This window comes from Podarcis pityusensis (assembly GCF_964106645.2).
Source record: "Podarcis pityusensis genome assembly, chromosome: 12".
Taxonomy (NCBI): Eukaryota; Metazoa; Chordata; class Lepidosauria; order Squamata; family Lacertidae; genus Podarcis; species Podarcis pityusensis.
The window spans coordinates 15,121,496-15,146,913 of NC_138037.1; the positions used below are offsets into that span (position 1 = coordinate 15,121,496).

General features: G+C 43.1%; 1 protein-coding gene across 6 annotated transcripts in view; it reads right to left on the minus strand.

Annotated features, from left to right (window-relative positions):
- ADARB2 (adenosine deaminase RNA specific B2 (inactive)) overlaps positions 1-25,418 on the minus strand; it is a 368,964-nt gene that overhangs the window by 12,305 nt on the left and 331,241 nt on the right. For all 6 annotated transcript variants that reach the window (XM_080974062.1, XM_080974061.1, XM_080974058.1 and 3 more), the window contains 2 exons: positions 16,774-16,942; positions 5,256-5,437 (listed from right to left, as the gene is read on the minus strand). In XM_080974062.1, coding sequence (XP_080830188.1) covers positions 5,256-5,437; positions 16,774-16,942 — 351 coding nt within the window. The remainder of the gene's footprint in view (positions 1-5,255; positions 5,438-16,773; positions 16,943-25,418) is intronic.

The window sequence follows — 25,418 nt, forward strand, 5'->3', positions numbered from 1 at the left end:
TTTTCCAAGGGTAAAAACAGAATAAAAACAAAGTTAAAATCCTAGATATTCCTGAACATAGTGAACAGTGGAAGAGAATAGCTCCCTAATTATTGTAGATTTTCCTAAACAAAAACAATTGCACATCTTCCTTCATCCCCGCCATCTAATTTTGTTAACTTCATTAGTACTACAGGTACATGAGAGAGAATCGCATCCCATGATGCAGGAGGACTATGTCTACTGCACGGCAGGGGGAGGCTCAAAGAGCATGCTCTTGTCAGTGCTGGAAGATGGCAGCTACAAAACAGGCTAATTAGGACTAGGTAATATTGCGGGGCACAAATAAGGTTACTCAGATCAGGTGAGATAGCGGCTTGGCAGCTCAGCTGACAATCTGTAATGATAGCTACAAACTCATTAGCTGGCCTTAGAGCAGGCATGGCCCTCCAGCTTTTTGGGACTAGAACTCCCATCATCCCTAGCTAACAGGACCAGTGGTCAGGGATGATGGGAACTGTAGTCCCAAAACAGCTGGAGGGCCAAGTTTGGCCATGCCTGCCTTAGAGGAAAGTTCTGGTGGTTTTTTTTTTTAGCATCAGTACCACCTCTGTCAAATGTAGAACTGGATTGGTGCCGCGGCACTGGGGAGGTTCTACTCCCCCCCCCCAATTCCCTTTCCTTAGCATCACTTGTATGCTTTCCTTTAAAGTTGTTAGCCACTAAGTTGTGGGGCAGGAGTGTGGGGAAGGAGGCATCTGTATTGCACTTGCTTTTTCTGCTCTTAGCCACTTTTGGAGGGGGGAGGGGGAAGGTTGACTTAAGCCCAAAAGAGATCGGACACTGATCTGTATAAAACTGGCGTATGCTGATGTAAATCTACATATGCATGTTTACACATGATTACTATAATTTAAATAGGGATGCGGTACGTCTCAGCATAGCAGGGAAGACCATGGCCAGGTCGCTTGTGAATGAATCCCTGTGGCCCAGATGTTATTGATGGGGAACTTCAGGACCCCTGCTGTTCTCCCTTCTTTGGGCTCCTTTTTAAACAGCCCTTCAGATAGAGGCCATCTTCAAACAGAGGGCTGTTCCCTGTACAGCAAACAGAGCACTGCCTTCTTACTTGATTTCCATCAAGGAAATAGTGTGTATACGATACGATATACGATATCTTTATATACGATATCTTTATTGTCATTGTCCCATACAGAACAATGAAATTGAAAAACTAAATAAAACATTCAAAAGCCCCTAGAAACTCTGGTATGAGGGATGTGTCGATGCGAAAGGTAAACCTACCATTTCCCAGAATCATGGCCCTGATCCAATTCCACCCAACCCACCTGCAGGCACTTTTAGGCAATTTTTTTTTTTTATTAAAAAAAACATAATCAGGAGATTTGATGACATAGCTTTCCCACATAATATTTAGTTTGGTCCTGAGACTCCTGCAATCCTGAATGAAGTGGGGTGCATGTTGCAGAAAAGCAAGCGTCTGATTGTGCTGCAGGAATCCAGAGACTTTTCTTCTTATTATTATTATGAGAAGGAAGGTGCTGGTGTTTCCTGTGCATGAAAATAGCATTCCTCCGTGAAATGGGAAGTAAATGTCCATGCTGCTGAGTTGGTAAAGTCATTAATGTTCATCATTTGACAGCTGAACACAGTGCAGAGCTCAGCGACTTGGAGGGCATATAATAGGGAGTATAAGATCGCACATATGGGCTCTGTAGATAATCCTGGTGAGATGCAATATGGCATCTCCTACGCTGGTCCCTGGCTCATTTATAACACACAGCATCTGAAATCACACCTCCCACCACCTCCCCGTGTGCATGTGTGTGCGTGTGTTTGTTTTACACAGAAAAGCTCAGTGTGTTTGACAGAGGATGACCATGATTCGTTTTTTTCAGAAACCAAAGTGTAGGTTTTAATGGTTTTAATGCATGTGTTTCTATTAAATTCATTTTAAACCAGGTGATTATTTTTTTAATGCGAAACCGGATTTTTTTTAAGGATCAAAAGGGGGAGGGGAATCACTTGTTTCTTTAATAATTTATTTTTATGCGCCAACATGCCAGTTCAGAAAACAGTACCAGAAACCTCACTGTCACAAGTATAATACAATATGGATCGGCCTCCCTTACCTGGTGCCCTCTGAATATTTTGGATTATACCTGGGAAGCTGATGAGAGTTGCAGTCCTAAATATTTAGAGTGTACCAGGTTAGGGAAAGCTGATACAGGTTATATAAGTGTCAATGATTATGTTAGGCCAGTTCATTTCAGTAAATTACCCTGCAGTAATTCCCTTCATGGGCTTAACCCCCCCCCCCCGAGTCAATTGGAAATGCCCAAGTAAAATTCATTGACAGCTGTTTAAGATCCTTCGCATTTCTTGGCTTGCTGTCATAAGTAACATCCATTTGCCTGGCTAAGTGGCAGTACCCTAAACTAGTACTGTATATACAGATGAGTTTGGATGGAAACATAATTGAGTTATCATCTCACACAGGGCTTTTAATCACATTTATGTCACTCTAATAGCAATTTCGATTCTTTCACCAGGATAGCTGATCAGTTTGTATCTCCTCCCCCCTTTTTCTTTTAAAGACAAAAACTACCAGAGATATAGTAATATAAATGTGTGTGCTGACACTGTCGTGCTATTTAAATATTTCCGTGTTGAGTCTATTGCAAGCAGATCTGAATGTATGACTTGACACTAATGCGCCAGTCTCTGTCAAGCTATCACCCAAAAGCTTAGCAGATGGAATGCCAGAATATGACAGCACTTGCTAAGATAAGGCCTGCCTGGAATTAAGCCACAGGTAGAAGAACAAACATAGACGCAGCAGCCCTAATGACCAGAGGAAAGCAAAGCATTCAGTCAAATTAACAGCTTTGCATACATGCATTGACAATGAACGCAGAATACAAAAGCAAATTGCACACTGTCCCCAGATAACTACTGTCAATATAGAGAATCACTTCTGATGGAAAACAAAGAGTAACAGAAACTTGTGGAAGCTAAAATCCAAGCATCAATATTTGCTGATTTAGGAATGGAGACTGTGAGAATCTAATCCCCTGTCTTTTCTCTAAGAAAACTTGCGGAAGGAGCTGCAAGGAATTTGGAAACATTAGCATACCCACCAAGTGTCCCAGGTAAAAATGGGAAAACCTGTTTTTTCGTGTGAGATTGTGGTGGCCATTTTTGGTCCTGCGATCTCTTGTGCCACGATCTTACCCCCCAAAAAGCACTTTTTTGGGGGACAAGATCGCAATGCGGCTCACATGACTTGCCTGAGAGCATGTCCCGGAAGATGCACGTCCCATTTTTTTATCTGAAATAGTTGGACGTTGTGCATTAGTGCTGTAGTAAAGCACCAACCCTGTGCTATACTAACTTCCTCTAATCCTACTCTAACAGGGAAGCATTGGCTTTGAATCTGGGACCTGTACAATGGTCTCATTGTATCAAATCTGACATGAGGATACATTTTGGCCTTGGGCAATCACTGTCTCTAGGCCTCAGTTCCTCATTTCTTAAATGGGAACCATAAAAAGACTGCCTCTGTTATGAAAGCTAAATACAGTGAATCACCTCACAATTAAAAGAACAGTGGAAATTATAGTAGTAGTAGTAGTTGGAGGTCTTCCGATCAGCAGGAAGTCTTACAGATGGTCCAAAATATCTTCTAGCCTGTAGACAAGGCTAGAAACAGAGGGAGAAGTTGGCTAAAGAGGAGAAGACCTCTGGAACACAGTTCTTTAATAAAACTATTCGTTGTTCAACTCCTCTGACCTGTTTAGGTCTGCTGCCAGGACATCATGATGTTGTGTGTTTCCCAGCCCTTGGCAGAGGCAACCAATGGTGTGTAGAGGGAGGGAACACCTAACATGATGATGTTATGCCATGTGAAAACAGGAAACTCAACACAGGGTTGCAGTTTTCAGTGGCAGCCCAGTTTGGGGTATAATCTAGCCTCCCAAGTGAAACATCCATAAATCTACCCTTACCTGTTGGGCATGTGCATGAAGATTCTTCGTTTGCTTCGCACCCTGTCTTTTTGCAAATGGATTCCCAGTTTCAGTAATTCTCTTCCCTGGTACTTAGCTTAGTTCATTCAGCTGATGTGCTTTAGCACACCACTGAATGGGGAATAGGTTTAAATCTGTTCTTAAGTAAATTTTATGACTCAAGGCTCTAGTTTGGTTTTAACACTTATGCTGTGGCTTTAAAGTATCTGGATGAGTGGTGATATACATACCAAAGGGCCAAGTATAATGGAAAGATTGCTGTACTGGATAATGATTGCTTCCAACTATATGGCCTTTCAGGTCAGCCAGAGATGGGTTTAATCATGCTCAATGGTGCAAGCCATTTTTAAGAAGTCTAGTAGAATTCGGTCACAGAATAAGCCATCACCATCTGACTTTGAACTTGTGGAAGTTTTCTTTATATAATGTGCTTTGCTACATTGTGGTACAACCAAATATGATCCTCTGTTCCTTGACAACTGGATCCAGCAGAAATCCTGCTAGTATTACCAAGGGGCATGGAGCGATGCCCTTGATCATTATGATCAGTTTAAGAAAAGTGGATGTCATAGCTTCTGCCCTGGCTTATAAATATATCACAGTAAAGATTCTTGGGACAGGAATTATTTGTGGTGGAGGACAGCCACTTCCAACAGGAATGGAGGCAGAGAGGTAAGAAGAATCTATTTCAGTTAGTATTGCAATCCTATATACACTTACTCCTGGGAGTAAGACCCACTCAACAAGGTAGAACGGGGTTCCCCAACCTTTTTGAATCTGGGGGCACATTTGGAAAGCTAAGAAACCAGGGGTAACACCATAAAATACGCATTTCACAGAAAACAAACAAACATCCAGGTGATGTTCAGCACCCTCCAAACAGACAACTCCCCCCAACGGAGGCCAAATAAACAGGGCTCCCCTCAAAATGTGACACTTCCCAACCAAACATCAAAAAATTGGGAGGGGCAGGGGACCTTGGCAGGCGCTGAGGGCGCTGTGGGGGTCCATAGACTCTAAGTTGGGGACCTCAGCAGTAGGACCTACTTTTGGGCTGTGCTCTTAATGTGGTAGAATGTCTAATCATCAGTAGCATCAAAGGAAAGTGAGAAGGAAGCAAGTATCCCAAGCTGTGAAGGGACACTTGGTTATGTTCCGTGTAGGAGCCCAACAGCACCAGCAATGGGGAAGCAGGCGATTCATGCTTCCAAGCAAGGGTGTCCTTACCACTCAGGAGCAGCTGATTGCGCCGGTATGAGGCTGGCAGTTGACCGACATCTTCTAGTCTATGGCTCATTACCCGTGAAAGGTGTCCGGTGTGAGATAGGCTCCCCACAATAATGCTATGCAGGTACACAGGCTCGATGAAGTAGCTGAGGAGAGCACCTTGTAAGCCGAGGACGTTCCACCTGCAAGAGGAATTCGGCAGTGAGAAAGGGGTTTGGCAGGTGACAAAATAAGATACGAGAGCGCACCCTTTTTCATTCGCCTTCTTATCCTGGGGAGAAATAGCGGGCATCTTCTGCTGATTCCAACTGTAATTTTTGTGACAGATGATGGACCTTGATGCAGGCCAGAAATTCAGAATTCCCTAGCTCAGAAATGAGAACCTTACCTGTCCATAAGAACATAAGGAGAGTCTGCTGGACCAGCCAAGTGGCATTGGCCAACCAGATGCCTATGGGAAGCCCATGAGCAGGAGCTGAAGGCAACAGCACTCTCCTCCTGCAGTTTCCAGCAGCTGTTTTGCAGAAGCAGACTGCCTCTGGCAGCGGAGGTATGCGGAACAAACAGGCCTCTTTAGTTGACCTTTGGGGACTCTCCAAAAGCCATGCACTGCTGTCCCCAGGCCACAAACCTCACGAGTGCTGCTCCACACCCTCCCAGTGTTCTTGACCTGGCTGAAACCACATTTGAACTGTGATTATCTCACTTGCTTTCCTGGAGGGAGGACAAAAAGAGATGTTTGTGGGTGCATGTAGAAGCATCTGGTTTTTCCATGGCTGGAATTTAGCCTACCACTGGCATGTGGCCCCAAGAAAGTTGCCCATGAGAGATGTGGCTCTCGGGCTGAAAATTGTACACCCACCCCCTGGACTCCTATTCAATGAAGATGCCTTCCGTGCACACGCAATGGAAGACTGAAAGATATGCATCTCAGCTTAATCGCAGCTGATGTTTCATATTGGATGGAAGCTGGATTGAGGGAAAACATATGAAGCAGAAACATTTCTCAAGAAACGGTGGGATATGCATGGATTGTGGCTAACATCCTGTGTGTTAGAATTCCTGCTCCATCATTGCAGTCATGGGTTTTTTGTCTATCACATGACGGTGTATATTTTGATTCCACAGACTGGGAAGTGACGGAGACAGGATGTTTGTGTTACTGTGTTCCGTGAAGTGGAACTATTGTCCTTTGTTTTTTCTTTTTGCTGTCTGATGCTAGAGAAGGAGCCATGTTGCAGTGCTCCATGTGTGTTTATATGTAAATAAAGTAGATTAGCCAAAATGCTGAGTTACTGAGGTCTGTCACGCAAGGTGCGCAAACTCTGCAGATCCCTAAGTGTGTTGATGTCTGTTGGCATTGGTCGCTGTGATGTTTGGGCTGAAGAAGGTTTTTGAAGCTCCCGAACAAATGACCAGGGGGGAGAGAACATGCCAGTCGGGCATGTGTCTCTGCCAGGGTCCTACTCTGTGTACTTGTTGTCGAACACCTGGCGGAAGTGGGTTGGAGCCAGAATAAACTGTGATGTGTACACACAGCCTTACACAGGGGAGAATAGGGGTCCTTGTTTGCCTACATGGATTGAGAAGCACCAGGGTGGTGATGGTGGTAAATGAAAGCAATGTAAGCTGCAGGCAGTGCAAGAATTCTGATTCTTCACCCTTTTGCTATTGAAAGGGACACTCACCCCTCTCCCTTCACATTTGGTTGAGGCAGATCCATCTTAAAACACACCAATCTGCTGTCACCGTTCTTAATCTGGCCCTTGGTTTCTAGGCATTAATGTTGACTATTAAGGCCCTAAGCATCTTGGGTTGATAGTACCTTAGAGAACTCTATTTTGAGCGTTCCTGTGCATGAACATTTCCAGGCAAGGCTCTGTTTCGGGAGCCTTCTACATCTGAGATTAGAGTTACATGCACTTAGTTTTGAAGCCCTCTGGGCTGACCTTGGGCCAGTCACTGTCTCTCAGCCTAGTCTACCTCACAGGTTTGTTGTGAGGGGAAGCATTGCAGTACCTTGAGCTCCTTGGAGGAAAGGTGGGATGAATGTGATAAATAAATACAATTAACCCACTAAGAGCAGGACCTTTTTCAGTAGTGGCTCTGTTTGTGCAATGCTGTCCTCTATTAAGCCCATGGGGCTCTCTGCTGGCCTTTAGGAAGCAAGGTGAAGACTTTCTTATTTCGACAAGCTTTTGTGGGATATAAATAACCAAAATAAGAGCAACAATAACATATGTTAATTGCTTTTCTCTGAACAAAATCAGTCTATGCATTTACAAAAAGCCTTGCTCCATTCTTGAGCAGCACTCCTGAAGAAATGCTTTATCACAAAAATTGTGGGGTTGTTTATTTTCAAACTTAGTTGCTCATGAGCTGAAATATGCTTGACATTTTAGAGCACTACAGAAAGGGTTAGAGAGATTTTGCTATTTAAGGCAACATCCAGTGGTTGCTGTGCTTAAAAAAAAACACGCATTTAAAGTGCAAATCTGTACCAGCAGGAAGCATTATGTAGCTAATTTCTTACATCATTGTTCTTTTCATTAATTAACATTTCTCAACCGTTAGTGCAATAATTGCGGTGCCTCTGTGCTGTATGTCTCTTTCCATGATTAATAAGGAGCCATTATACTTCCCTTTCCTGAAGCAGTCAATTAACACGAAATACTTTCCATTAATTACTGAATGTTTAAAACCAGCATGCTGTACCTGGAGAGCAATCTGCTCACAGAACCTGTGACAAAAATTGCTTTCAGAAGTTCTTTTGAAATTTTATTCTGCACGCGAAAAAGAGCAAACCGCAGGCAGTTTAGTTGGCTGTATTAATTTGCTTCAGAAGCAGGGTCTGCCAATGAGAAACATCTTTTAATCTCATGGAAGACAAGGCAGCCATCTGGCTGCTGAGGATTTTGGAGTGAGACTGCCCCTCTCTCTTCCTCTCTAAACGCAGGTCATTAAAGTAATGTGTTCATCCTACATAAAACTCAAATGGAAGATAAAAGGTAATATTTATATACAAACAATTTAGTCCCACCATTTAAACAGTCATTGGTTTTATGAAACATTTGCTTTGCTCTTATCAGATTTGCATAACTTTGTGGTGCCACTGCTGCTGAAGAAACGATATGCATAGATCTGTGTGGTCATTTCTACAGATGTCTACCTGTCTGTCTCATTTAGGCTACATGCTGTATAGTGTACACATTTACTTGGGAAATCGATGGGAGTTACTTCTGAGTGGACACACAAAGGATTGTGCTGTTAAAGGCAGAGCTTAGCTGGAAAAAACCCTTCCAAGAATGGAAGCATGGAAAACATTGTCGAATTCTCTGAAGTTATACAGTTTGGGATTTGATAAGTAATAGACTAAAATAATCAGAAAGCAATGATTTATGCAGGGTAGAAATATGTGCATGAACTCAGTAACATTTTTGATGTCAAGAGTAAAAACACCTGCCTCATTTAATTTGCTGGAAATGAAGAAGCATAGTATCTGCACAGGGGGGGAAATATCCAATGTTTAAATATGGCTACTTATTGGCTGTAGGGAAAGCTCTGTTGAATTGGATCTATCCAGTCCCAGAATGATGTCTTCTTCAACAGCTAGTATTCAGAGGCATTTGCTGCTTCTAAACATGAAGATCCACTGAGCAGTTTAAGTGCTCTAACCACTTCTGTCCCGCTCCCCAAGAAAAAAGCTACTTCATTTTGCAATTCCTGTTTCTCCAGGACAATGTGTGGCTGCACTTTCTCAGACATTTACCCCACAGAAGCTTATCATGTCATGGCATCAATAGGCACAGAGGAGGAATAATTAAAAATGGTTGTTAGAGAAGGAGGTACAAGTAAGAAGTTAGTAAGTTGTGAATGCACATATCTTCTTGCTTTATCATGCAATAAAAATACAGTTACAGCACAATTCCAACCAAGTCGACTCAGAAGTCAGTCTTATTGAATTCAGTGGTGGTTTATGGGTCATGGGCATGTGAGGTTAGGGTCACAGCCTTAGCTCTATACTCTATTTATATATCACCTTTCAGCAGGGCTTTTTTCAGCTGGAACTCAGTTCCGGCAGCTCTTAGGTAGGCACCATTGCCATGATAAGAGAACAAGGGAAGAGTTCATGTGATGAATTCTGACAACTCTTTCTGCCTTTCTGTATTTAATTGAGCAGCTCTTTGGCTAAATTTGTATTGATTGATTAACATTCACTCATACCCTTTAAATTACCCCCTCCAATTGATTAATCAATGAAAGCCGTCGGTCCCAAACTTTCCCCCACCATGGACCACTTGAAAATTGCTGAGGGTGTTGATGAACTGCTTAATTACTGTATTTTTCGCTCTCTAAGACGCACCTTTTCCCTCCTAAAAAGTAAGGGGAAATGTGTGTGCATCTTATGGAGCGATTGCAGGCTGCGCTGCTCTCCCTGAAGCCAGGAGAGCAAGAGGGATCGGTGCGCACCGATCCTTCTTGCTCTCCTGGCTTCAGGGATAGCCCCGCAAAGCCTCTTCTTTGCTCCCTCTTCACTCAGGAGGCTTTGCGTTGCTTTCTTATTTCTTGTTTTCCTCCCCTAAAAACTAGGCGCGTCTTATGGTTGGGTGCGTCTTATAGAGCGAAAAATACGGTGTTTTCCTGCCTCTTGTAGCAATTGTAATGGTCTGTGCTAGAAGCTGCATGATTTTTAATTGTATATTATGGCTTCTTTTGTTTCTTATATATGGCGTTTTATTGTACTGCAACTTGAATTCCATAGAATAGAAGAAACAAAAGAAGCAATGGAAATAAATTAAAAATCAATATATTCAATGTGATGGATGTGCTATTTCCTGTCTTCAAACACAAATCCACAGACACACCATGGACCACCTAACTGAAGTTTGCAGAGCACAGTTTGGGAGCTCCTGAACTAAAGTTTTACTTGCAGAATCTTCCGATTATACAGATTCAATATTGCAGCCCCAGGTAGTGAACTCATTTCAAAGCCCAGAGTGGAGCTTCTGGATATCTCAGACCAAAAACCAGGAGTAAAACCACTTTTATCATGTGTTCTTCTCTTCAAGTGAACTAGGCCTAACTGGGTAAAGGAAAGTAAATTAGCTTTAGTCATAGAACAATTTATGCCTCTTCAGGAACAAAAGTATCTATGGCGAAACTGAGTTCTGGAGGAGGTTTGCTTCTGTTAGGTGCAAGAATGCTGCTGTGATTTTACTGCTTTCTCCATGAGCAACGTTTTCAAAATTAACATTATTATGCAGAATAAATGTGCTGTTACATTCCAGCTTCTCAATATATCAAACTGACTTGTCTAGGTAAGACATATGATGGATTGTTTGACTCCCCCCCCCCGCTAATTGTGCAAGACTTTTAAAATGCCCCTTTCAAGGACATGTTCCCTACTTAGATAACATATTTTAAATAACTTTTGTCATACTGGAAAAGAAACCCGCTGGTTTACCTGCATAATAGAGGAGCAAATGCATGGATTTAAACCAAATTATCTCCACAGAATCCAGGTGATCTGAACTGGCTTAAATTACACTATGGACTGGGCTGTTATAGCACCTTGTTTTTGATATGGGGAGTATAACACTGGTACTAGGGGCTTTGTCCACTGCCATTACTTCTATATTTATTACAGAAGTTGGGGTGGTCATTCTGCTTTCGGTACATCTAATTCCTACAAACATATGTGGTCCCCATCTGTCTATAATTGAAATGCCAGTAATGACATGGAAGGTATCAGAGAGGAGCTAGTCTTCCATTCAGTAGATGACACTTCCCCCCACCTTTTAAAATACCGTATTTTTCTGCGTATAACACGCCCCCCGTGTATAAGACGCCCCCTATTTTGGGGGACTCAAAATTAAGCAAATGGGGGGAGATTGCCCTCGTGTATAAGACTACCCCCCTTTTAAACATTATTTTTTCGTAAAAAACCCCCTAGTCTTATACATGGAAAAGTACAGTAATCCTCTGCAGCTGCCTAAAATTGCATTTAAGAATAGGAGTTGCTGTCCAGAGTCCTGAACAGCCAGCTCCTGAAAGCCCCATCACATTTACCTATGGCAATAGACCTGGGTGGATCCAACTGCTGAAATGGACCATCAGTTGCTGTCCCAGGTCCTGGAACACCAAGCATGATTACCTCCAGCAATAGTAGGAGCATCCAGAAAGAGTTTTCCTGGTCAACCTTTACCCCTTTGCTTCACCCCTACAGTACGTAATGTCACTTATACTGTGCTGGCTCTGCTCTTCCTGAGTCTGATGTGCACCATCACAAGGCTTTCCTGTTTACTATGCTGGAGGATCATGCAGCCAATTATCAAAGCTTCCTCCTGTATTTTCACGCAATAAGGATTGTTATTCATGGTAGTCTCCAGTCTGCAGAACACCTGTGGTTTTTCTAGTTGCATGACAATTCAGCTATTATTGGTTTGGAAACTGGAACTACTACATTAGGGTTTGATCTGTATTTTAGCAGTGGGTGGTTCGTCTTTTTGTATCTGACAGTGAAAGACCAAGGCCAAATTCTGATTGATGCAGAAAGGGGTTAAATAAGAAGAGAGGAGATTTCAAATAGACTTGCATCATGTGTGCAGATTGTCTCTAGTTTGGGGGAGCTAGTTGTGTTAATTGATTTCCACTTTCATTAATAAGCTGCAGATTCCAGGGTCAAACCTTCCAAGCCAACATATGCGATCCTGATAGTCTGTCACTAAAAGACATGCAAAAACTTTGATGTTTTTTATAGTTATCTTGGAACATTTCTCTTGCATGCAACTCATTTTGCTGATATCATTGTGTAAAGCAATTGTGCTTTAGCGCTTAAGCCTTTTCATAGGTGGTATTAAGCTTTTCAGGGTCCCAGTGGAAAAGGAAGGGAGACTCCCAGCAGATTGGCCTAGAAAGTCTGAAAGATGGTGCTCATGTACTAATCCAGGGAGTGCCAACATAGCACTTGTGAGCACATAACAACTTTATTATTTATACTGCACCCATCGGGGGTATATGCCAATGGAAGCTTTCTCTGATGCCTGCAGGGTCCCCCTCTCCACCCACCTACCTCCTGAAATTAGGCTTGAAACAAGAATTTTGTTTAGCCAACAGTGCGTGTTTGGCTGCCGTGGGGTGTGATACCCACAACACTGTTTCTGGTTTGTAAATGTGTCCCTAGCCCCCAGTCAGTCATTGACCTATGTACCAATCAGTGGACAGAGGAGACATCTTTTTAAAAACACATACACTACACCCAGGAAGTTTTAGAAATTTTAGATCCTCCTCTGGGCAACTCCCTGTAGCTTTTTATTCCGTCTGCTTCTCAAATTGTCCCAAAACAGAAGTGCAATCCACTTTAGCTTCCTGTTATCCATATATAATGTATTCTCAGACCATTTGTCAGCACATTGGCAGGGCCCACTGATGCTGCTGAACCCCACACTGGGAAGTTGCGTCTGTGGAGTTGCCATTTTAAATCATATCAGGATAATTGTGGGGAATTTTAAATCATTGCTCCTAGTTGCCCAATGGCACTGCCAGTTAAGTCTGTGGTTGATATCTTCCAGCAATATGATATTAGGCATTTCTGATGTTCTTAAAAGGGACTTGGAGTGCAGAGGGTAGCACTGAATTTTAATTTACTTGGGATTAACATGCACAAAAACTGCTGAATGCTGTGAATGATAACTGAATGGAGGGAAATGCTTTTTTGATGTTGCTTACAAATACCTTGTGAGCAAGAAAGTATGATAACAGCTGTTGGGATAAATTATTAATTGTGCATTATTTGCTCAGCTCCAGTAATTCTTTCCAATATATCAGAAAACTGCTACTCTGGTTCTCCTTCTCTTTGTAAGTCATGCAAAGTAGGCTCTTTTCAAGGAACTGGGGCCAATGTTCTCGATGTGGAATTTTTCTCCAGATCGCTAAAACCCCCGAAGGACAATTCAATCAAAGGACTGCTTACTCAACAATCTCATTTAGGCATATATGAATTCGTTTGAGCGTTTGGAGCCCATGAAAATCAAATCAGCCAATATATGAACACATGAGATCAGTGGTGTGCAGTGAAATTTTTCGCAGGGGAACATTTAGGGCCAGAGGCACTAGCTTGTGAGGGTGACATATGTGTGAGCATCACACCTCCCTCCCTAAGCCAGGCAGAAGCTTCCCAGGCTTTGGGAAGGAGGCACCAGGCTTTAATACACCAATTTACCAGGAACATTTAGGGGACTAGCCTAAATGGGGAGATATAAGGATGCCTACTTTCCAAAATATATGTTTCTGTTATGGTGATGTTATGGACTGGCGGGATGCAGAGGAATGGTGGGAGGCACCAGCTGGTGAACCCCTAAGGGAAGAAAGCTCAGAGCCAGGGTACTGGTAGTGGAGCGATGATGAGTGGTCAGAGGGAGAAGAGGGAGCAGACTGGGAGGAGAAGGTGTCAGAAGTTGAAGAGGCAACAGGGTTTTGTGAGCAGGAAGCATCTGTGGCAGAAAGCAGTCCAGGACCAGAGGCAGAACAGGAAGTTGGAGAGGAGGGGTCCAAGAGGCAGTGATGAAGCAGACTGATTAATAAGCCAGTGGGTCTCCCCCTCCTGCTGTGACCAACTCCCCTCACCCTTGGTGATTTCCTGAGCTATTTTGTTTCTTTGAATAAAGAGAGTTAATGTCAAGGCTGGAGTCAGATGCAGGTTAGCACGAAGAAACAGTCAGTTGTCAGTGAAGTTGACTCTTTATTCAAGGAAATGTTCTACAACTCAGCAACACTTCCCAGTAGGTCTTAACCCTGTAGAGCAGTTGTCAGAGCTGAAGGTCCCACCATTCAACCTTTCTAAGGCTCCTCCCCTCCTAGGCCTAATGAGCACACCAACTTTTCCTGGTAGGAGGTAGTTGGGAGGACTGAAGGTCCTTCCCACAGCTCCCTAAGTCTCCTCCTCTTCCTGCACTCTGTCTGGCCCTCAGGACTCCCAGGACTCTCCCAACTCTCCAGGACACAACTCTCGCAAGCCTTGCTCCATGCCTTCCTTGAATGCCTTTGCCTGGCTGGAATGTGTTCTTGAACTGTGATGGTGCCTCTTGCTTGCCTGGCTGGAAAGATACGTACGGGTGTGTGTGGAAATATCTGATTTTGTATGTTTGTGTGAATGAATGAATGAATGAAGTCTACTGTACAAAGGTAAGATTGGATACACAGTCCCTGCCTGTTTCGCTACCTGTTCTTGCTATCCACTCCAGACCACTGCCGGGTCTGCTTCCTTCAAAGCCCCTCTGTGAGTTCATCCTCACCGGGACTGGACAGCAACACGAGCAGTTTCTTTCCTTTGAAAGGTGGCCTATACATTCCACTCAGTGCAGAGATGCCACCCAAAATAGCACTCCCACAGCGAGTTCTTCCTCACCCTACTGCAACATCTAGCATATAGGGTGTGACGGTATTGAGTTGTGAGTTTCTCCTGCTCCCATCAGGCACGTCCAATGGCACAGGGTAGGAGCAAGGAATCTCTCAAGGTGATGTCACTAGATATCATGGCTGGGAGGGGATGGCAGGAATTATGACATTTCTGACAGCATCCTTGTGGCATGTGTAATGCGTGGAATTTAGAGAGAAGACAGGTGGAAGATGAAGTAGGAAGTCTTGACAGCCAAGAAACCTGGAAGAGTCTGAACCTCACCCCCAGACCGAACTCAGAAGCAGAAAGAAGTCCCCAAGGGAAGGATCTCAGATAGAATCAGGGATGCTTAAGGGATTTGGTTTCTGTGAGTTCCAGTGCAAGTTGACCTGATCTGCACCTCCTTGAGTAATGCACAGATTGAAACAACTATCCTTTGGAATATGCACTTTTCTTCATTTTACAACACAGTTCTCCTTTCAAAAAGTACTGAAATGCTTTAAAAGCATATATTTTAAGGATAAAATATGTTTAGAATTTAAACATTAAGATTTTGGGGGTACTTGAACAAGAGTCTACATATGTATTTAAATATCAAGTTTTGTGTGGGTTAAAAATAATTTTTTGATTCATTTGGAAATGGGATAGAATGGGTTTATGAATGAACACATGTGAAATGGACATGGGCCACAAATAGAGTGATCTAGCCATTCCTAAAAAGAGCCCTGGTGGGGGGTAAGTGATCACTAAGGGGAACTTTATCTCTATTGCCTCTCTTATTCTCCCATTAACATGTTAAGAGCTGTCTAAAACCCGAGTTCATATTCATATCATTAATAAGTCATAACATTCACAACTGGAATACTTTTGAACATCAAAACAAAGGTTTTGCCTTTGATCCTGGAAATACAGAACATGACACTAGATTGCCTTATTTTACAGCTGTGGATGAATGTAAGAAATCTTTAAATACTGTAGACTGATTTTGTAGAGGATGAAAGCAGGTTTCTTTGGAGAAAACAAAGTTCTGGACACTCTGTATTGCAATTGAATTTCCCGTCAATATTAAATATAATATTGGTTTCTGAGTTTATATTTAATTTACTGTCTATTGACATTCAGAAAAACAGAGGCAGTGACAATATGGTTTGGAACCCTTAATTTACTTAGTCATTCTCTTCTGCCTGAAATTTGATTTTGAAACTCTGGTCATTCTTGGAAGAAACAGGGAAATTGTGTTGGAGACTTTTCCCTTCCCTCTTTGAGAAAATGTATTACAGCAGGAGAAGACTTAACCCAACAATATTATTTTGCAATATTTTCATACTGTGTGTCAGATTATTTCAATATATCACCATTGGACTTTTTCCTCATTCCTATGATTGGATCAATCATGTAAAAAACAATTGTGACTGTACAATATTCAAACAGATCAGCTACGAAAAATGAGAGCAAAAAGTAGCATTTTTGTGCTGTAGTATCAAACCATCACAAACAAACAAACAAACAAACAAACCCTCCTTCAAAAAGCATTACCATCCTCATATGTACAAAATCTTAAGGCCTAGGCATGGTTTCACATTTTATCCTTTGGTTTGCAGTTCCTCTGTTTTAATTCAGGAAGGATTCAAGTCTGTCATTAAACGTTGGCCTGAGGCATTTTGCACAGTGTGTTCCACACCGCAATTGCCCATCCAGTGCTCTTCGTGAACCGACACTGCATACCCCAGAATCCTCTACAATGCACAATAGGGTCCTCATCAAGCAAGTCAAAGTCCTTGAAGCTAGACAGTCTGAAAACCACTGTTCTGAAACATCTGAGGAACAGATGGCAACCACCCCAGGGGAAGCCTGAGTTACCAAAGATCAAATCTATCAAAATCCTAATAGCTCTGATCCAGTGGCTCCTGTATATATGTGAGAGAGCTGATGCATGTGGAACATATTCTGATATCGAAGTGCATGGCTGTGGCAATGTTCATGATAGGTGGTTATGGTGGCTACCATTTCCTTAAGAGTTAATTAAATTTTCCACCAGAAAACAATCACCATTTATAATTTTAATGACATTTCCATGCTTGCTTGCTGCCCGACCGCTTAGCAATTTCACTATAAAGTTACCTGGCAATTTTATCTGTGCAAGACATGGTGACCAGCTGCTCCCCCAATAACACGCCATCCCACATTTGCACCGCACTGGGATATCGGGCTGGAATGGTTCCTTCCCCAGATTCAATCTTCGTTCGAAGATGCCCACGGTACTTTCTTACTATGTGCTTAATGCTGTTCACTGGAATGGAAAAAGGAAAGAAAAGAAAAGAAAGGAAGCGTCATCGGTGATAACAACAGATCAAGAGCTTTTATATTTCTCTTCTAAGGTGAACAGTGATGGGCCAAGTAGAAACAGAGGGCAGCGGTACTTCCCCCTTCTCCATAAATATGATCTGGAATTTGCACATTAAAGCTGTACCCTATACACATTTACAGGGGAGTAAGCCCCATTGCATTCCACCAGGGATTGCAACCTTTTGGGGGCCACATTCTTGTGGTAGGTGGCGGCAAAGGCAAAGATGGGTGGAACAATGAAGAATACTTTTGTACAGTGGGTTCGTTTCTACTAGGGCTGGGCGATATCTGGTTTTCAACATCGTGATATATCAGCAGCTAAACATTGCGATGTATTGATATATGATGATGTCTGAAATTGGAGATTGGGCGTGTGGCTGAGGGAAGGAGCAGTCATGGATATTTTGCGTGTGGCTGATATATACAGAAGCTCTATTTGCCTGGGCAAAACTAGAATTAGTTGGCTCCAGCTACTGTTGGTCTCTCTGCCTTTTGCCCTATGAGTCCCAATGGACACCACCCCCTACTGACTAATTCTCTTTTCCTGGATGCTTTAGGCTGTGATTTTGCACACTGAAGTCATGGGACCGCCGCTGAGTAGACATGGATAGGATTGCATTGCCAGGCTGTATCCTGCGATTGGCTTCCTAGCTTCTGGCTCATTTGTGTCACATGCTGCCCGCTGTGGAGGATGCGTCCTGAGGAAAGGCAAAGAACCTTTTCTGCCTTTGCCGCAATTGCAGGTGCCAGCTGTGCAGACTGAGCACAGCATTCCCAGTTGGCCTGCCATGCTACCATCCTGCTCACATCTGGATGCTGAGGATTGGAACGGCTGGACCAGTGCTGTTTATTTCAGGAATAAGTGCCCTCTGGTGGAAAGCTTTCAGATGTTCCATTACCTTGCCTAATTTTCTCCTTGTTTCATCCTTACCAACACAGAACCTCATAGAGGCTTTACGTAAACCATGCCTCTCCTTTTTCTAACCTTGGCTGGCCTACTCTTTGATTTTTCAGATCTGAAGTCCTCAAATTGCAACCAAAGCACTGCACTTCCTTCTGTATTTCAAAGCTTGAAAATTAGAAATGGCAGAAGGGAGACATACACACACAGACATGCCCACAGATGGAAGGCGCTACCTGAAAATACCAGCAATTCCAGGACAGGGTTGAATACACTGCAATTTGCATGACTTTGATTATACTAAGTAAATGTTAGCTGACAAGGATCAAAGCCTGAGCAAGGTGCATTGACAGGCATAATTACCAAATGCAAACGGATTCAGACACAAATAAGAGCCTGCTCTTGACAGGCATTCTGCAAACTTCACTCCTATTCCAGGCAGATTTCGGGAACATCTGAGACCTACCGTATTTTTTGCTCTATAGGACGCACCAGACCATAAGACGCACCTAGTTTTTGGAGGAGGAAAACAAGAAAAAAATATTCTGAATCTCAGATGCCAGAACAACAAGAGGGATCACAAGCAGCAATCCCTCTTGCTGTTCTGGTTTCTGGGATAGCTGCGCAGCCTGCATTTGCTCCATAAGACGCACACACATTTCCCCTTACTTTTTAGGAGGGAAAAAGTGAGTCTTATAGAGCAAAAAATACAGTACTTTTACAGCTCGTGTTCATTTGTTTGGGATGGAAATAAAACCCATAGGGTCACCAAGCCCAACCGCCTGCCCTAAGGCAAGATTCTTCAAGGCACATTAGTCAGCCTGCCAAAGATTAGCCCACATCATGCAGACCGCACCATGCCACCCACATGGAGATTGAAAGAGCGAAGACAGGGCACCCCATCGAGATGTGCACAGAGAACAGAACCTTCATACGGTTCAAGCAAATGAGCCAGGTGGACTGCAGCTTGAAACTAAACAATTAAAACTTCTCTGATGGGAGTAACGGATCACTTGTTCCTAACAGTAAAAACTGCACCTCTTACTGCATTCATGAAAGAAAGCAATGTCCACAGTCCCAGAGACTTGCCCAGAGTGCACCACTGCCTTGGACACCACCTGACTGTAAAATCAATGGAGGCTGTGTGATTCAGAGGTTCAGGTTTGGGCTTGGACATGGTCAGCCCTCTCAGTAGCCTGAGAAGCCACGTACAAAATACGTCAAAAAGAGCAAACTGATGTTGAATTCCAGCATTTTAGACCAAAAGCTTTGGACCAGCTCTGGCCAGCAGACCACTTTCTACCAGGTAATGGGCACCTCATTTCCCGTTACAGTCACACCTATTGTTTCGTTCAGTTCAGGTTACGTCTTTTCAGGTTGCGTCCCGTGGCGACCCGGAAGTACTGGAAAGGGTTACTTCCGAGTTTCGCCGCTTGCGCAGGCGCTCAAAATGATGTCACGCGCATGTGCAGAAGCGGCAAATCGTGACCCACGCACGCACAGACGTGGGTTGCGTTCTGCTCATGATGCGAACGGGGCTCCGGAATGGATCCCGTTCACAACCAGAGGTACCACTGTACTTAACTTGTTATTTAACTGCTATTTTTGGTTCAGATTCTTTAAAAAGGCACACCTCTCAATATTTATTTACTCATCCACTGGTAAGCCACAAGCTCCAGCCCGCTGCTGCTCTCCTCTTCAATTTGATCCGAGCCTCTGTGGCTGTTAAGTCTTCCTGATTTTTGCATCGCTTATTCTCCCCCTTGATTATCTTCGCTAATTGCCGCGGGGAGGGGAAGGGAGGAGGTAGGAAGGAGCAGGAGGGAGGGAGGGAGAAGTCAGCTGAAGATGCTACTTCATCCGGAACAAGATGTCAACCCGACCCCAGCATTAGAGAGGGCCAATTTAAAAATCATTTGGAGTGGGTTTATGATGTGTGCCTGACTAGACATTAGATGTGTAAATCACTGCTCAGAGCGTCAGAGAAAAGGGAAGAAGGAAGTGCAGAATTATTAGTATCAATTTTGATCCTTTGAATGTGTAGAGATAAATCCTCCCCTGCCCCCCCGTTCCTTTCCTTTCTCTTTTTATATATAAAAAAATCTAAAATGCAATATGCCGTAAGTTCAATTATTTTTGCAATGATTTGCAACTAGTCAGCCTTTGTGTTATGACAGACGATGGATTTTTTTAGTAAAAAGCAAATTAAGAATTCTCCACTCCCCCACCTTAAAAAAAAAAAAAATTGCTGGAAATGAATGGTGATTAAACAGAATCACAAGAGTAAAAACCTGTCTGAAATTTACGTGTGGCTGCCTCAGAAGTTCATTTTCTATTTCTCTGCTTCACTGCATGCTACTCCCCCGCCATGAAGGGGGGGGCGTGAGGCCTCTTGCACCCTCCTTTTATACTCGCTTCTCAGTTCGTTACGATAGTTTGTTTATAAAGGGTTGATAGAGCGCTTGGAAACAAAAGCGAGTTCAAACGGCAATGAATTCCACTAATCCTTCGGATGACAAATACATTTGTAATAGGGCTGGAACCTACAAGCAGATGAAGTTTTAGGTACTGAGATTTTTAACTTATCTGCATCTGGTTATTATTATCTTTCTCCCTGTCCTGACCATCCCTCCGAGGTTATATTTATATTTATAATCTTTCAGTTTGGCTGGTCTATTTACTTAACCGACCTGGAACAATCTACCAGAGAAAAGGCCGCCGCCCATGGGACAGAGGGTCATTGATGAATGATAATCCAGCTCCTACCTAGGGTTTTAATAGGTCATAAGATTATACGGTAACTATATTTGTAATGTATTTTTGTCGGTGTTTGTCCTTTGATGCTATGGCCTGTTGGCTACGCAAATAAAGTCTTTGTTGTTGTTGTTGCTTGCTACAAGCAGATGTCAACAAGGCATTATGTTGACTAATTGGTGAAGGATAATTTTAATAGGTAGGGATTCAAGCTGAAGGCACAGTTTTGGTGCTCTTAGCATTGTTATAATACAGTGGAGCATGAATTCCAGATAGCTAACCTTGATAAAGGTAAAATAAAATAAAAAATGAAGAAAAATGTAAAGAAAAAGAAAGCCCAACAACTATCTCTCTGATATCTTATATCTAGGGCTTGCCATACGTCTGGAAAATTCCAGACATATATGGAAATTGGATGCCTAAATTGGCTTCCGGGGGGAATTTTTTTTGGATGTTAAGAGATCTCCAGAATTTCCTGAATGTATGGCAACCAGTTGTTTTTTGGGTGTATGTGTGTGTTTCTCTCCCCTCCCCCCCTTTGGTTTTTTAAAAAAATAATCAAAAGATTTCTGGGGAAGGCTACACCTCGGCGGCAGTGGAAGTGATGAGAGGGCTGTGTTGGAGAAAGGGGTGCATTAGGGTCTGGCCGTTTTCAGGTTTTTCTGGGGGGCGTGGTTCTGTTTTAAAAAAAAAAATCAAAAAAAATTGCATGGTGAAAATTCCTTTCTTTCCCTGCTCGAAGAAGAAGAATCAGCTCTTGGAGATGCTGGCGACGGCAGGGGGTGGGTGGGTTTGTTTGCTTGTTTTTAGAGGTTTCCTTAAAATAGCTCAACTTTTTGAAATATGGCAAGCCTACCTTATACCTTAAACAGTGCGTTCAGACATATGCTTTTGTGGAGTAGAACCGGTTTCAATTTTGCCATTTTCATGCATTTGATGAAGTGTTTTTCACCCAAAGTGAAAACACAGCAAGGCTGTGTCCTTAACCTCACAGTTGTACTTGAAGACGGAAAATAATACAATGTGATATTTTCTGAAGTTTAGCCTTTCCCCTTTCTTCCAAATTGTTTGGTCTCTTTAATAATTTTTTTTAAATGTCTGCTTTGCTTCTGGGAGTACAGTCCCATTATGTGTTTTACAAGCTAGTCTCTGACCGTAATAATAAATTATTATTATTAGTAGTAATTTGTCATTTCTGGGTCTGGATTATAACAGAATGTCTGAAGTAGAAAACACACAAATTAATCAGAGGAATTCAGATTCTGCACAGGTGGTTTGCTTGGAGATACCAATCAAAGCAAGAGCAGCTCAAAGGTTTCAAGAGCATTATTTTTAATTGCTAATTGCGTCGCTCATCTAAAATTAGCACTTGAGCACCTCCATTTTGAAGGCGTTGCAGGGCCCGTAGGGCAAAGCATGGACACCTGATGGGAAGAGAGAGAGAAGCACCTCAATTAAACGAGCTTAAAAATCCTGGCTGCCATTTTGTATTTGCGCTTCCAAAATGAATGCCGAGAAGCACAGAGGCATAACGGAATGCAACAATATAGTTTTACCTATAATTCATTGAGGATTAGGCTCTCTATGGCTGCTAGTCATGAGGGCTACATTACGACATCCAGGATCTGAAACGCCATGCCTCTGAAAACCAGAGGTATTCGATTATTTACGAATAAGTTTCTGGCAGTAAGAGCTGTTCGATAGTGGAACAGTCTCCCTCAAAAGTTGGTGGAATCTCCTTCATTGGAGGCTCTTAAACAGAGGCTGGGTGGCTGGCCATCTGCCAGGGATTTTTTTAGATACGACTCTTGCATTGGACTTGGGGTCCCTTCCAATTCTACAGCTCTGATTCTACTCCAGTTGCTGTTGTGTTTATGTCCTGGTTGTGGGTTTCCCATTGGCATTTGGTTGGCCACTGTTGAAAACACTATGCTGGACTAAATATATTGGATTTTGGTCTGCTCTTCTTATAGTAACACAACAGAGAGGAGCAAACACAGCTGGAGAGAGAGAGAGAGAGAGAGAGAGAGAGAGAGAGAACAAGAACAAAAGCCAGGACTCGAAGAAGACTCTCCACTATTCGCATAAGGTCTAGCCAAATTTGTGTACTAGATACAACGTTTCAGATACTGCCAAATGTTTTGTGTCACTGTGGCTCTCCTGTGCCATTTGTGCTGCAGCGCTCAAAGGGAGTATGGCTATACATTCCATAATATGCCATGCGTTCACTGTAGCAAGATGCCCACAGTGGGAAACTCATGGGCTGGTCACACATAGGATACTTTGGGTTTTCTGTGCTTTGGCTGGTATCTCTTCACCCTGCTCCCCCCCCATCCACCTACCCACACTGATGCACATAAGATGAGTAACCTCTGTGTGACCAGCTTGGAAACTTAGGTTTCTGCTTCCCTATATTAAACAACAAACTTTTTCATCATTCTGACACATTTAAATAAAGGGTTTGGGGCAGTGATTTAAAGCATTTTAGCATACATAAGGTAAAAGGTAAAAAAAGGTAAAGGACCTCTGGATGGTTACATCCAGTCAAAGGTGACTATGGGGTTGTGGTGTTCATCTCGTTTTCAGGCTGAGGGAGCTGGCATTTGTCCATAGACAGCTTTCTGGGCCAGCATGACTAAACCGCTACTGGCACAATGGGACACTGACGGAAACCAGAGTGCACAGAAATGCCGTTTACCTTCCTGCCACAGCAGTACCTATTTATCTACTTGCTCTGGTATGCTTTTGAACTGCTAGGTTGGCAGGAGCTGGGACAGAGCAATGGAGCTCACTCCGTTGCAGTGATTTGAACCACCGACCTTCTGATTGGTAAGCCCAAGAGGCTCAGTGGTTTAGACCACAGCGCTGCCCGTGTCCCATTTACCTTTAGCATACATACCTGGAAAGACTTTCCTCCTTATCTATTTTTATTCTGAAATGGTACTGTAACATGGAATGAACAATGAGTCTTATCAAATTACAAGTAACCTTGTATGTTTTTTCAATAGTCCAAAAAAGGAACCTTTGTTGAGGGGCTTTGTTGCTAGCAAACTTATTTTGAATCAAAATTAACTGAGGTTAATGTCAAATGACCAACTAAAACTTTAATTGATAAATGTATTGATTCAACAGGCGGGCAGCCCTACTGTTTATGCCAGAGAGCCTGTGGCAGACATGTCTATTTGTGTGCTTCCTTGAGAGACATGTTTCTGTGCAGTGTGGTCCCCTGCTAGCTCTCTTCTGGGGGAGGAAGAATCCTGACTCTGTGCCTCACCCTCAGATTACCTACAAACCCAACGACCCAGATGTCGTGGCTGCATGCCGATCCTGTTGCGATGGAAGCACTACAGAAATGTGTCTGCCTCACAACTCCAGCACAGCTGTAGGTTAATAGGCAAGCAGGAAGAAGACCACATGCAGAGAAGATGCAATGGTGTGTTTCAGACCTAACGGGACTGTGGGATAAAACGGGAGCTGGGCTATCAGGAAGTCAATGGCACAAGGCAAGACAACATGTTAGCAAAAGATAGAAAAAGCAGCCTGGGGGGGAAGACAGCAGAGGCAGCCTCAGGGCAGACTTGATTTGCCTGCTTCTGCTGGTCTGTCTAGAACAGCAAAAAATGCAGGCTATGGAAGAAAAATGAACTGAGAGCAAAAGGGGTGGAAAAAGGGGAAGACATTGGCTGAGTTTTCTCATGTAAAAAGTTGAGGAATCAAGTTTCCCCCTTGGAAAAACTTCTTCATCTTTTCCAAAGTCTGTGATTGGAAGAGTTTCAAAAACACACCTAAAAAGTGTACTATTGCTGTTGTCATGTACATACACTATCAGGTCACATACTGCCTCATAGAGAAGCACTAGGAGAAAGAGGTCCCTCTTATAAGCTAACTCTCAAAAAGGAAAGCAACAGCGAGACAGGAGGGAGTGGAGGAAGCAAGAAAAACAAAACAAGGGATAATGTGAGCAAATGCACTTTGGCTTTGATTCATCTGAGAATGAGGACTAAGCCAGCAGCTTCCTGGGAAAAAAAGATGGGTTTCGAGGAGGGAGTTGAAAGAAGGTGCCGTAGGTGGTTTTAGAGGGCATTTCAGGCATAATGGACAAGGAGGAGGAGAATGGGGCAGATCAAAGCTCAAATAACTTTGGAACAAACTTTGCATAACATAATACAAAGCAGTTCTGTACTTCAGTGCAGAGACACCTGTATGTCCCCTCTGGGCATGCTGGGATCATGTTACTGGCTTTGGCAGGCAGAATTCCACTAGCACATATGGGAATAGGCATATATAACACTCACAAATTTAGAGAGGGCAGAGGAGTGGCCTAGAGCTTTGACAGCTGGTAAGAGCAGAGGTAATGCTAATTCTATCTTGATTGTATTCGTGAGATTTGGAGCCAATTATTGGAGTATGCACTCCACCAACTTCTCCCAGGTCTAGTTCACCCCGCTTCTGCATTCTGGCATTCACTGTGAATAACATTAACCAGGGTTCTTGTTTAACTAGGACCAGAAACCAAAACTTAATGTTGGTTTTGGACCCTGAGACAAGAAGAAACCTGTTTAGCATTAACCACCATTAAGGTTGATGGAGTGAGGGAACGGAGTACGGCTTGCTTGTCTCCAGATTCCTTTGCATCAGCTGCAAATCTGGTCAGATCTGCCCATGTGCTTTCAGATCCTGGCTGGCTTTCCCAGAGGCTAACTGTGGTTAACTGAAATCATGACGGAGGTTCTTACTCCCCACATTCCCAAGGAGAGGTCCATAG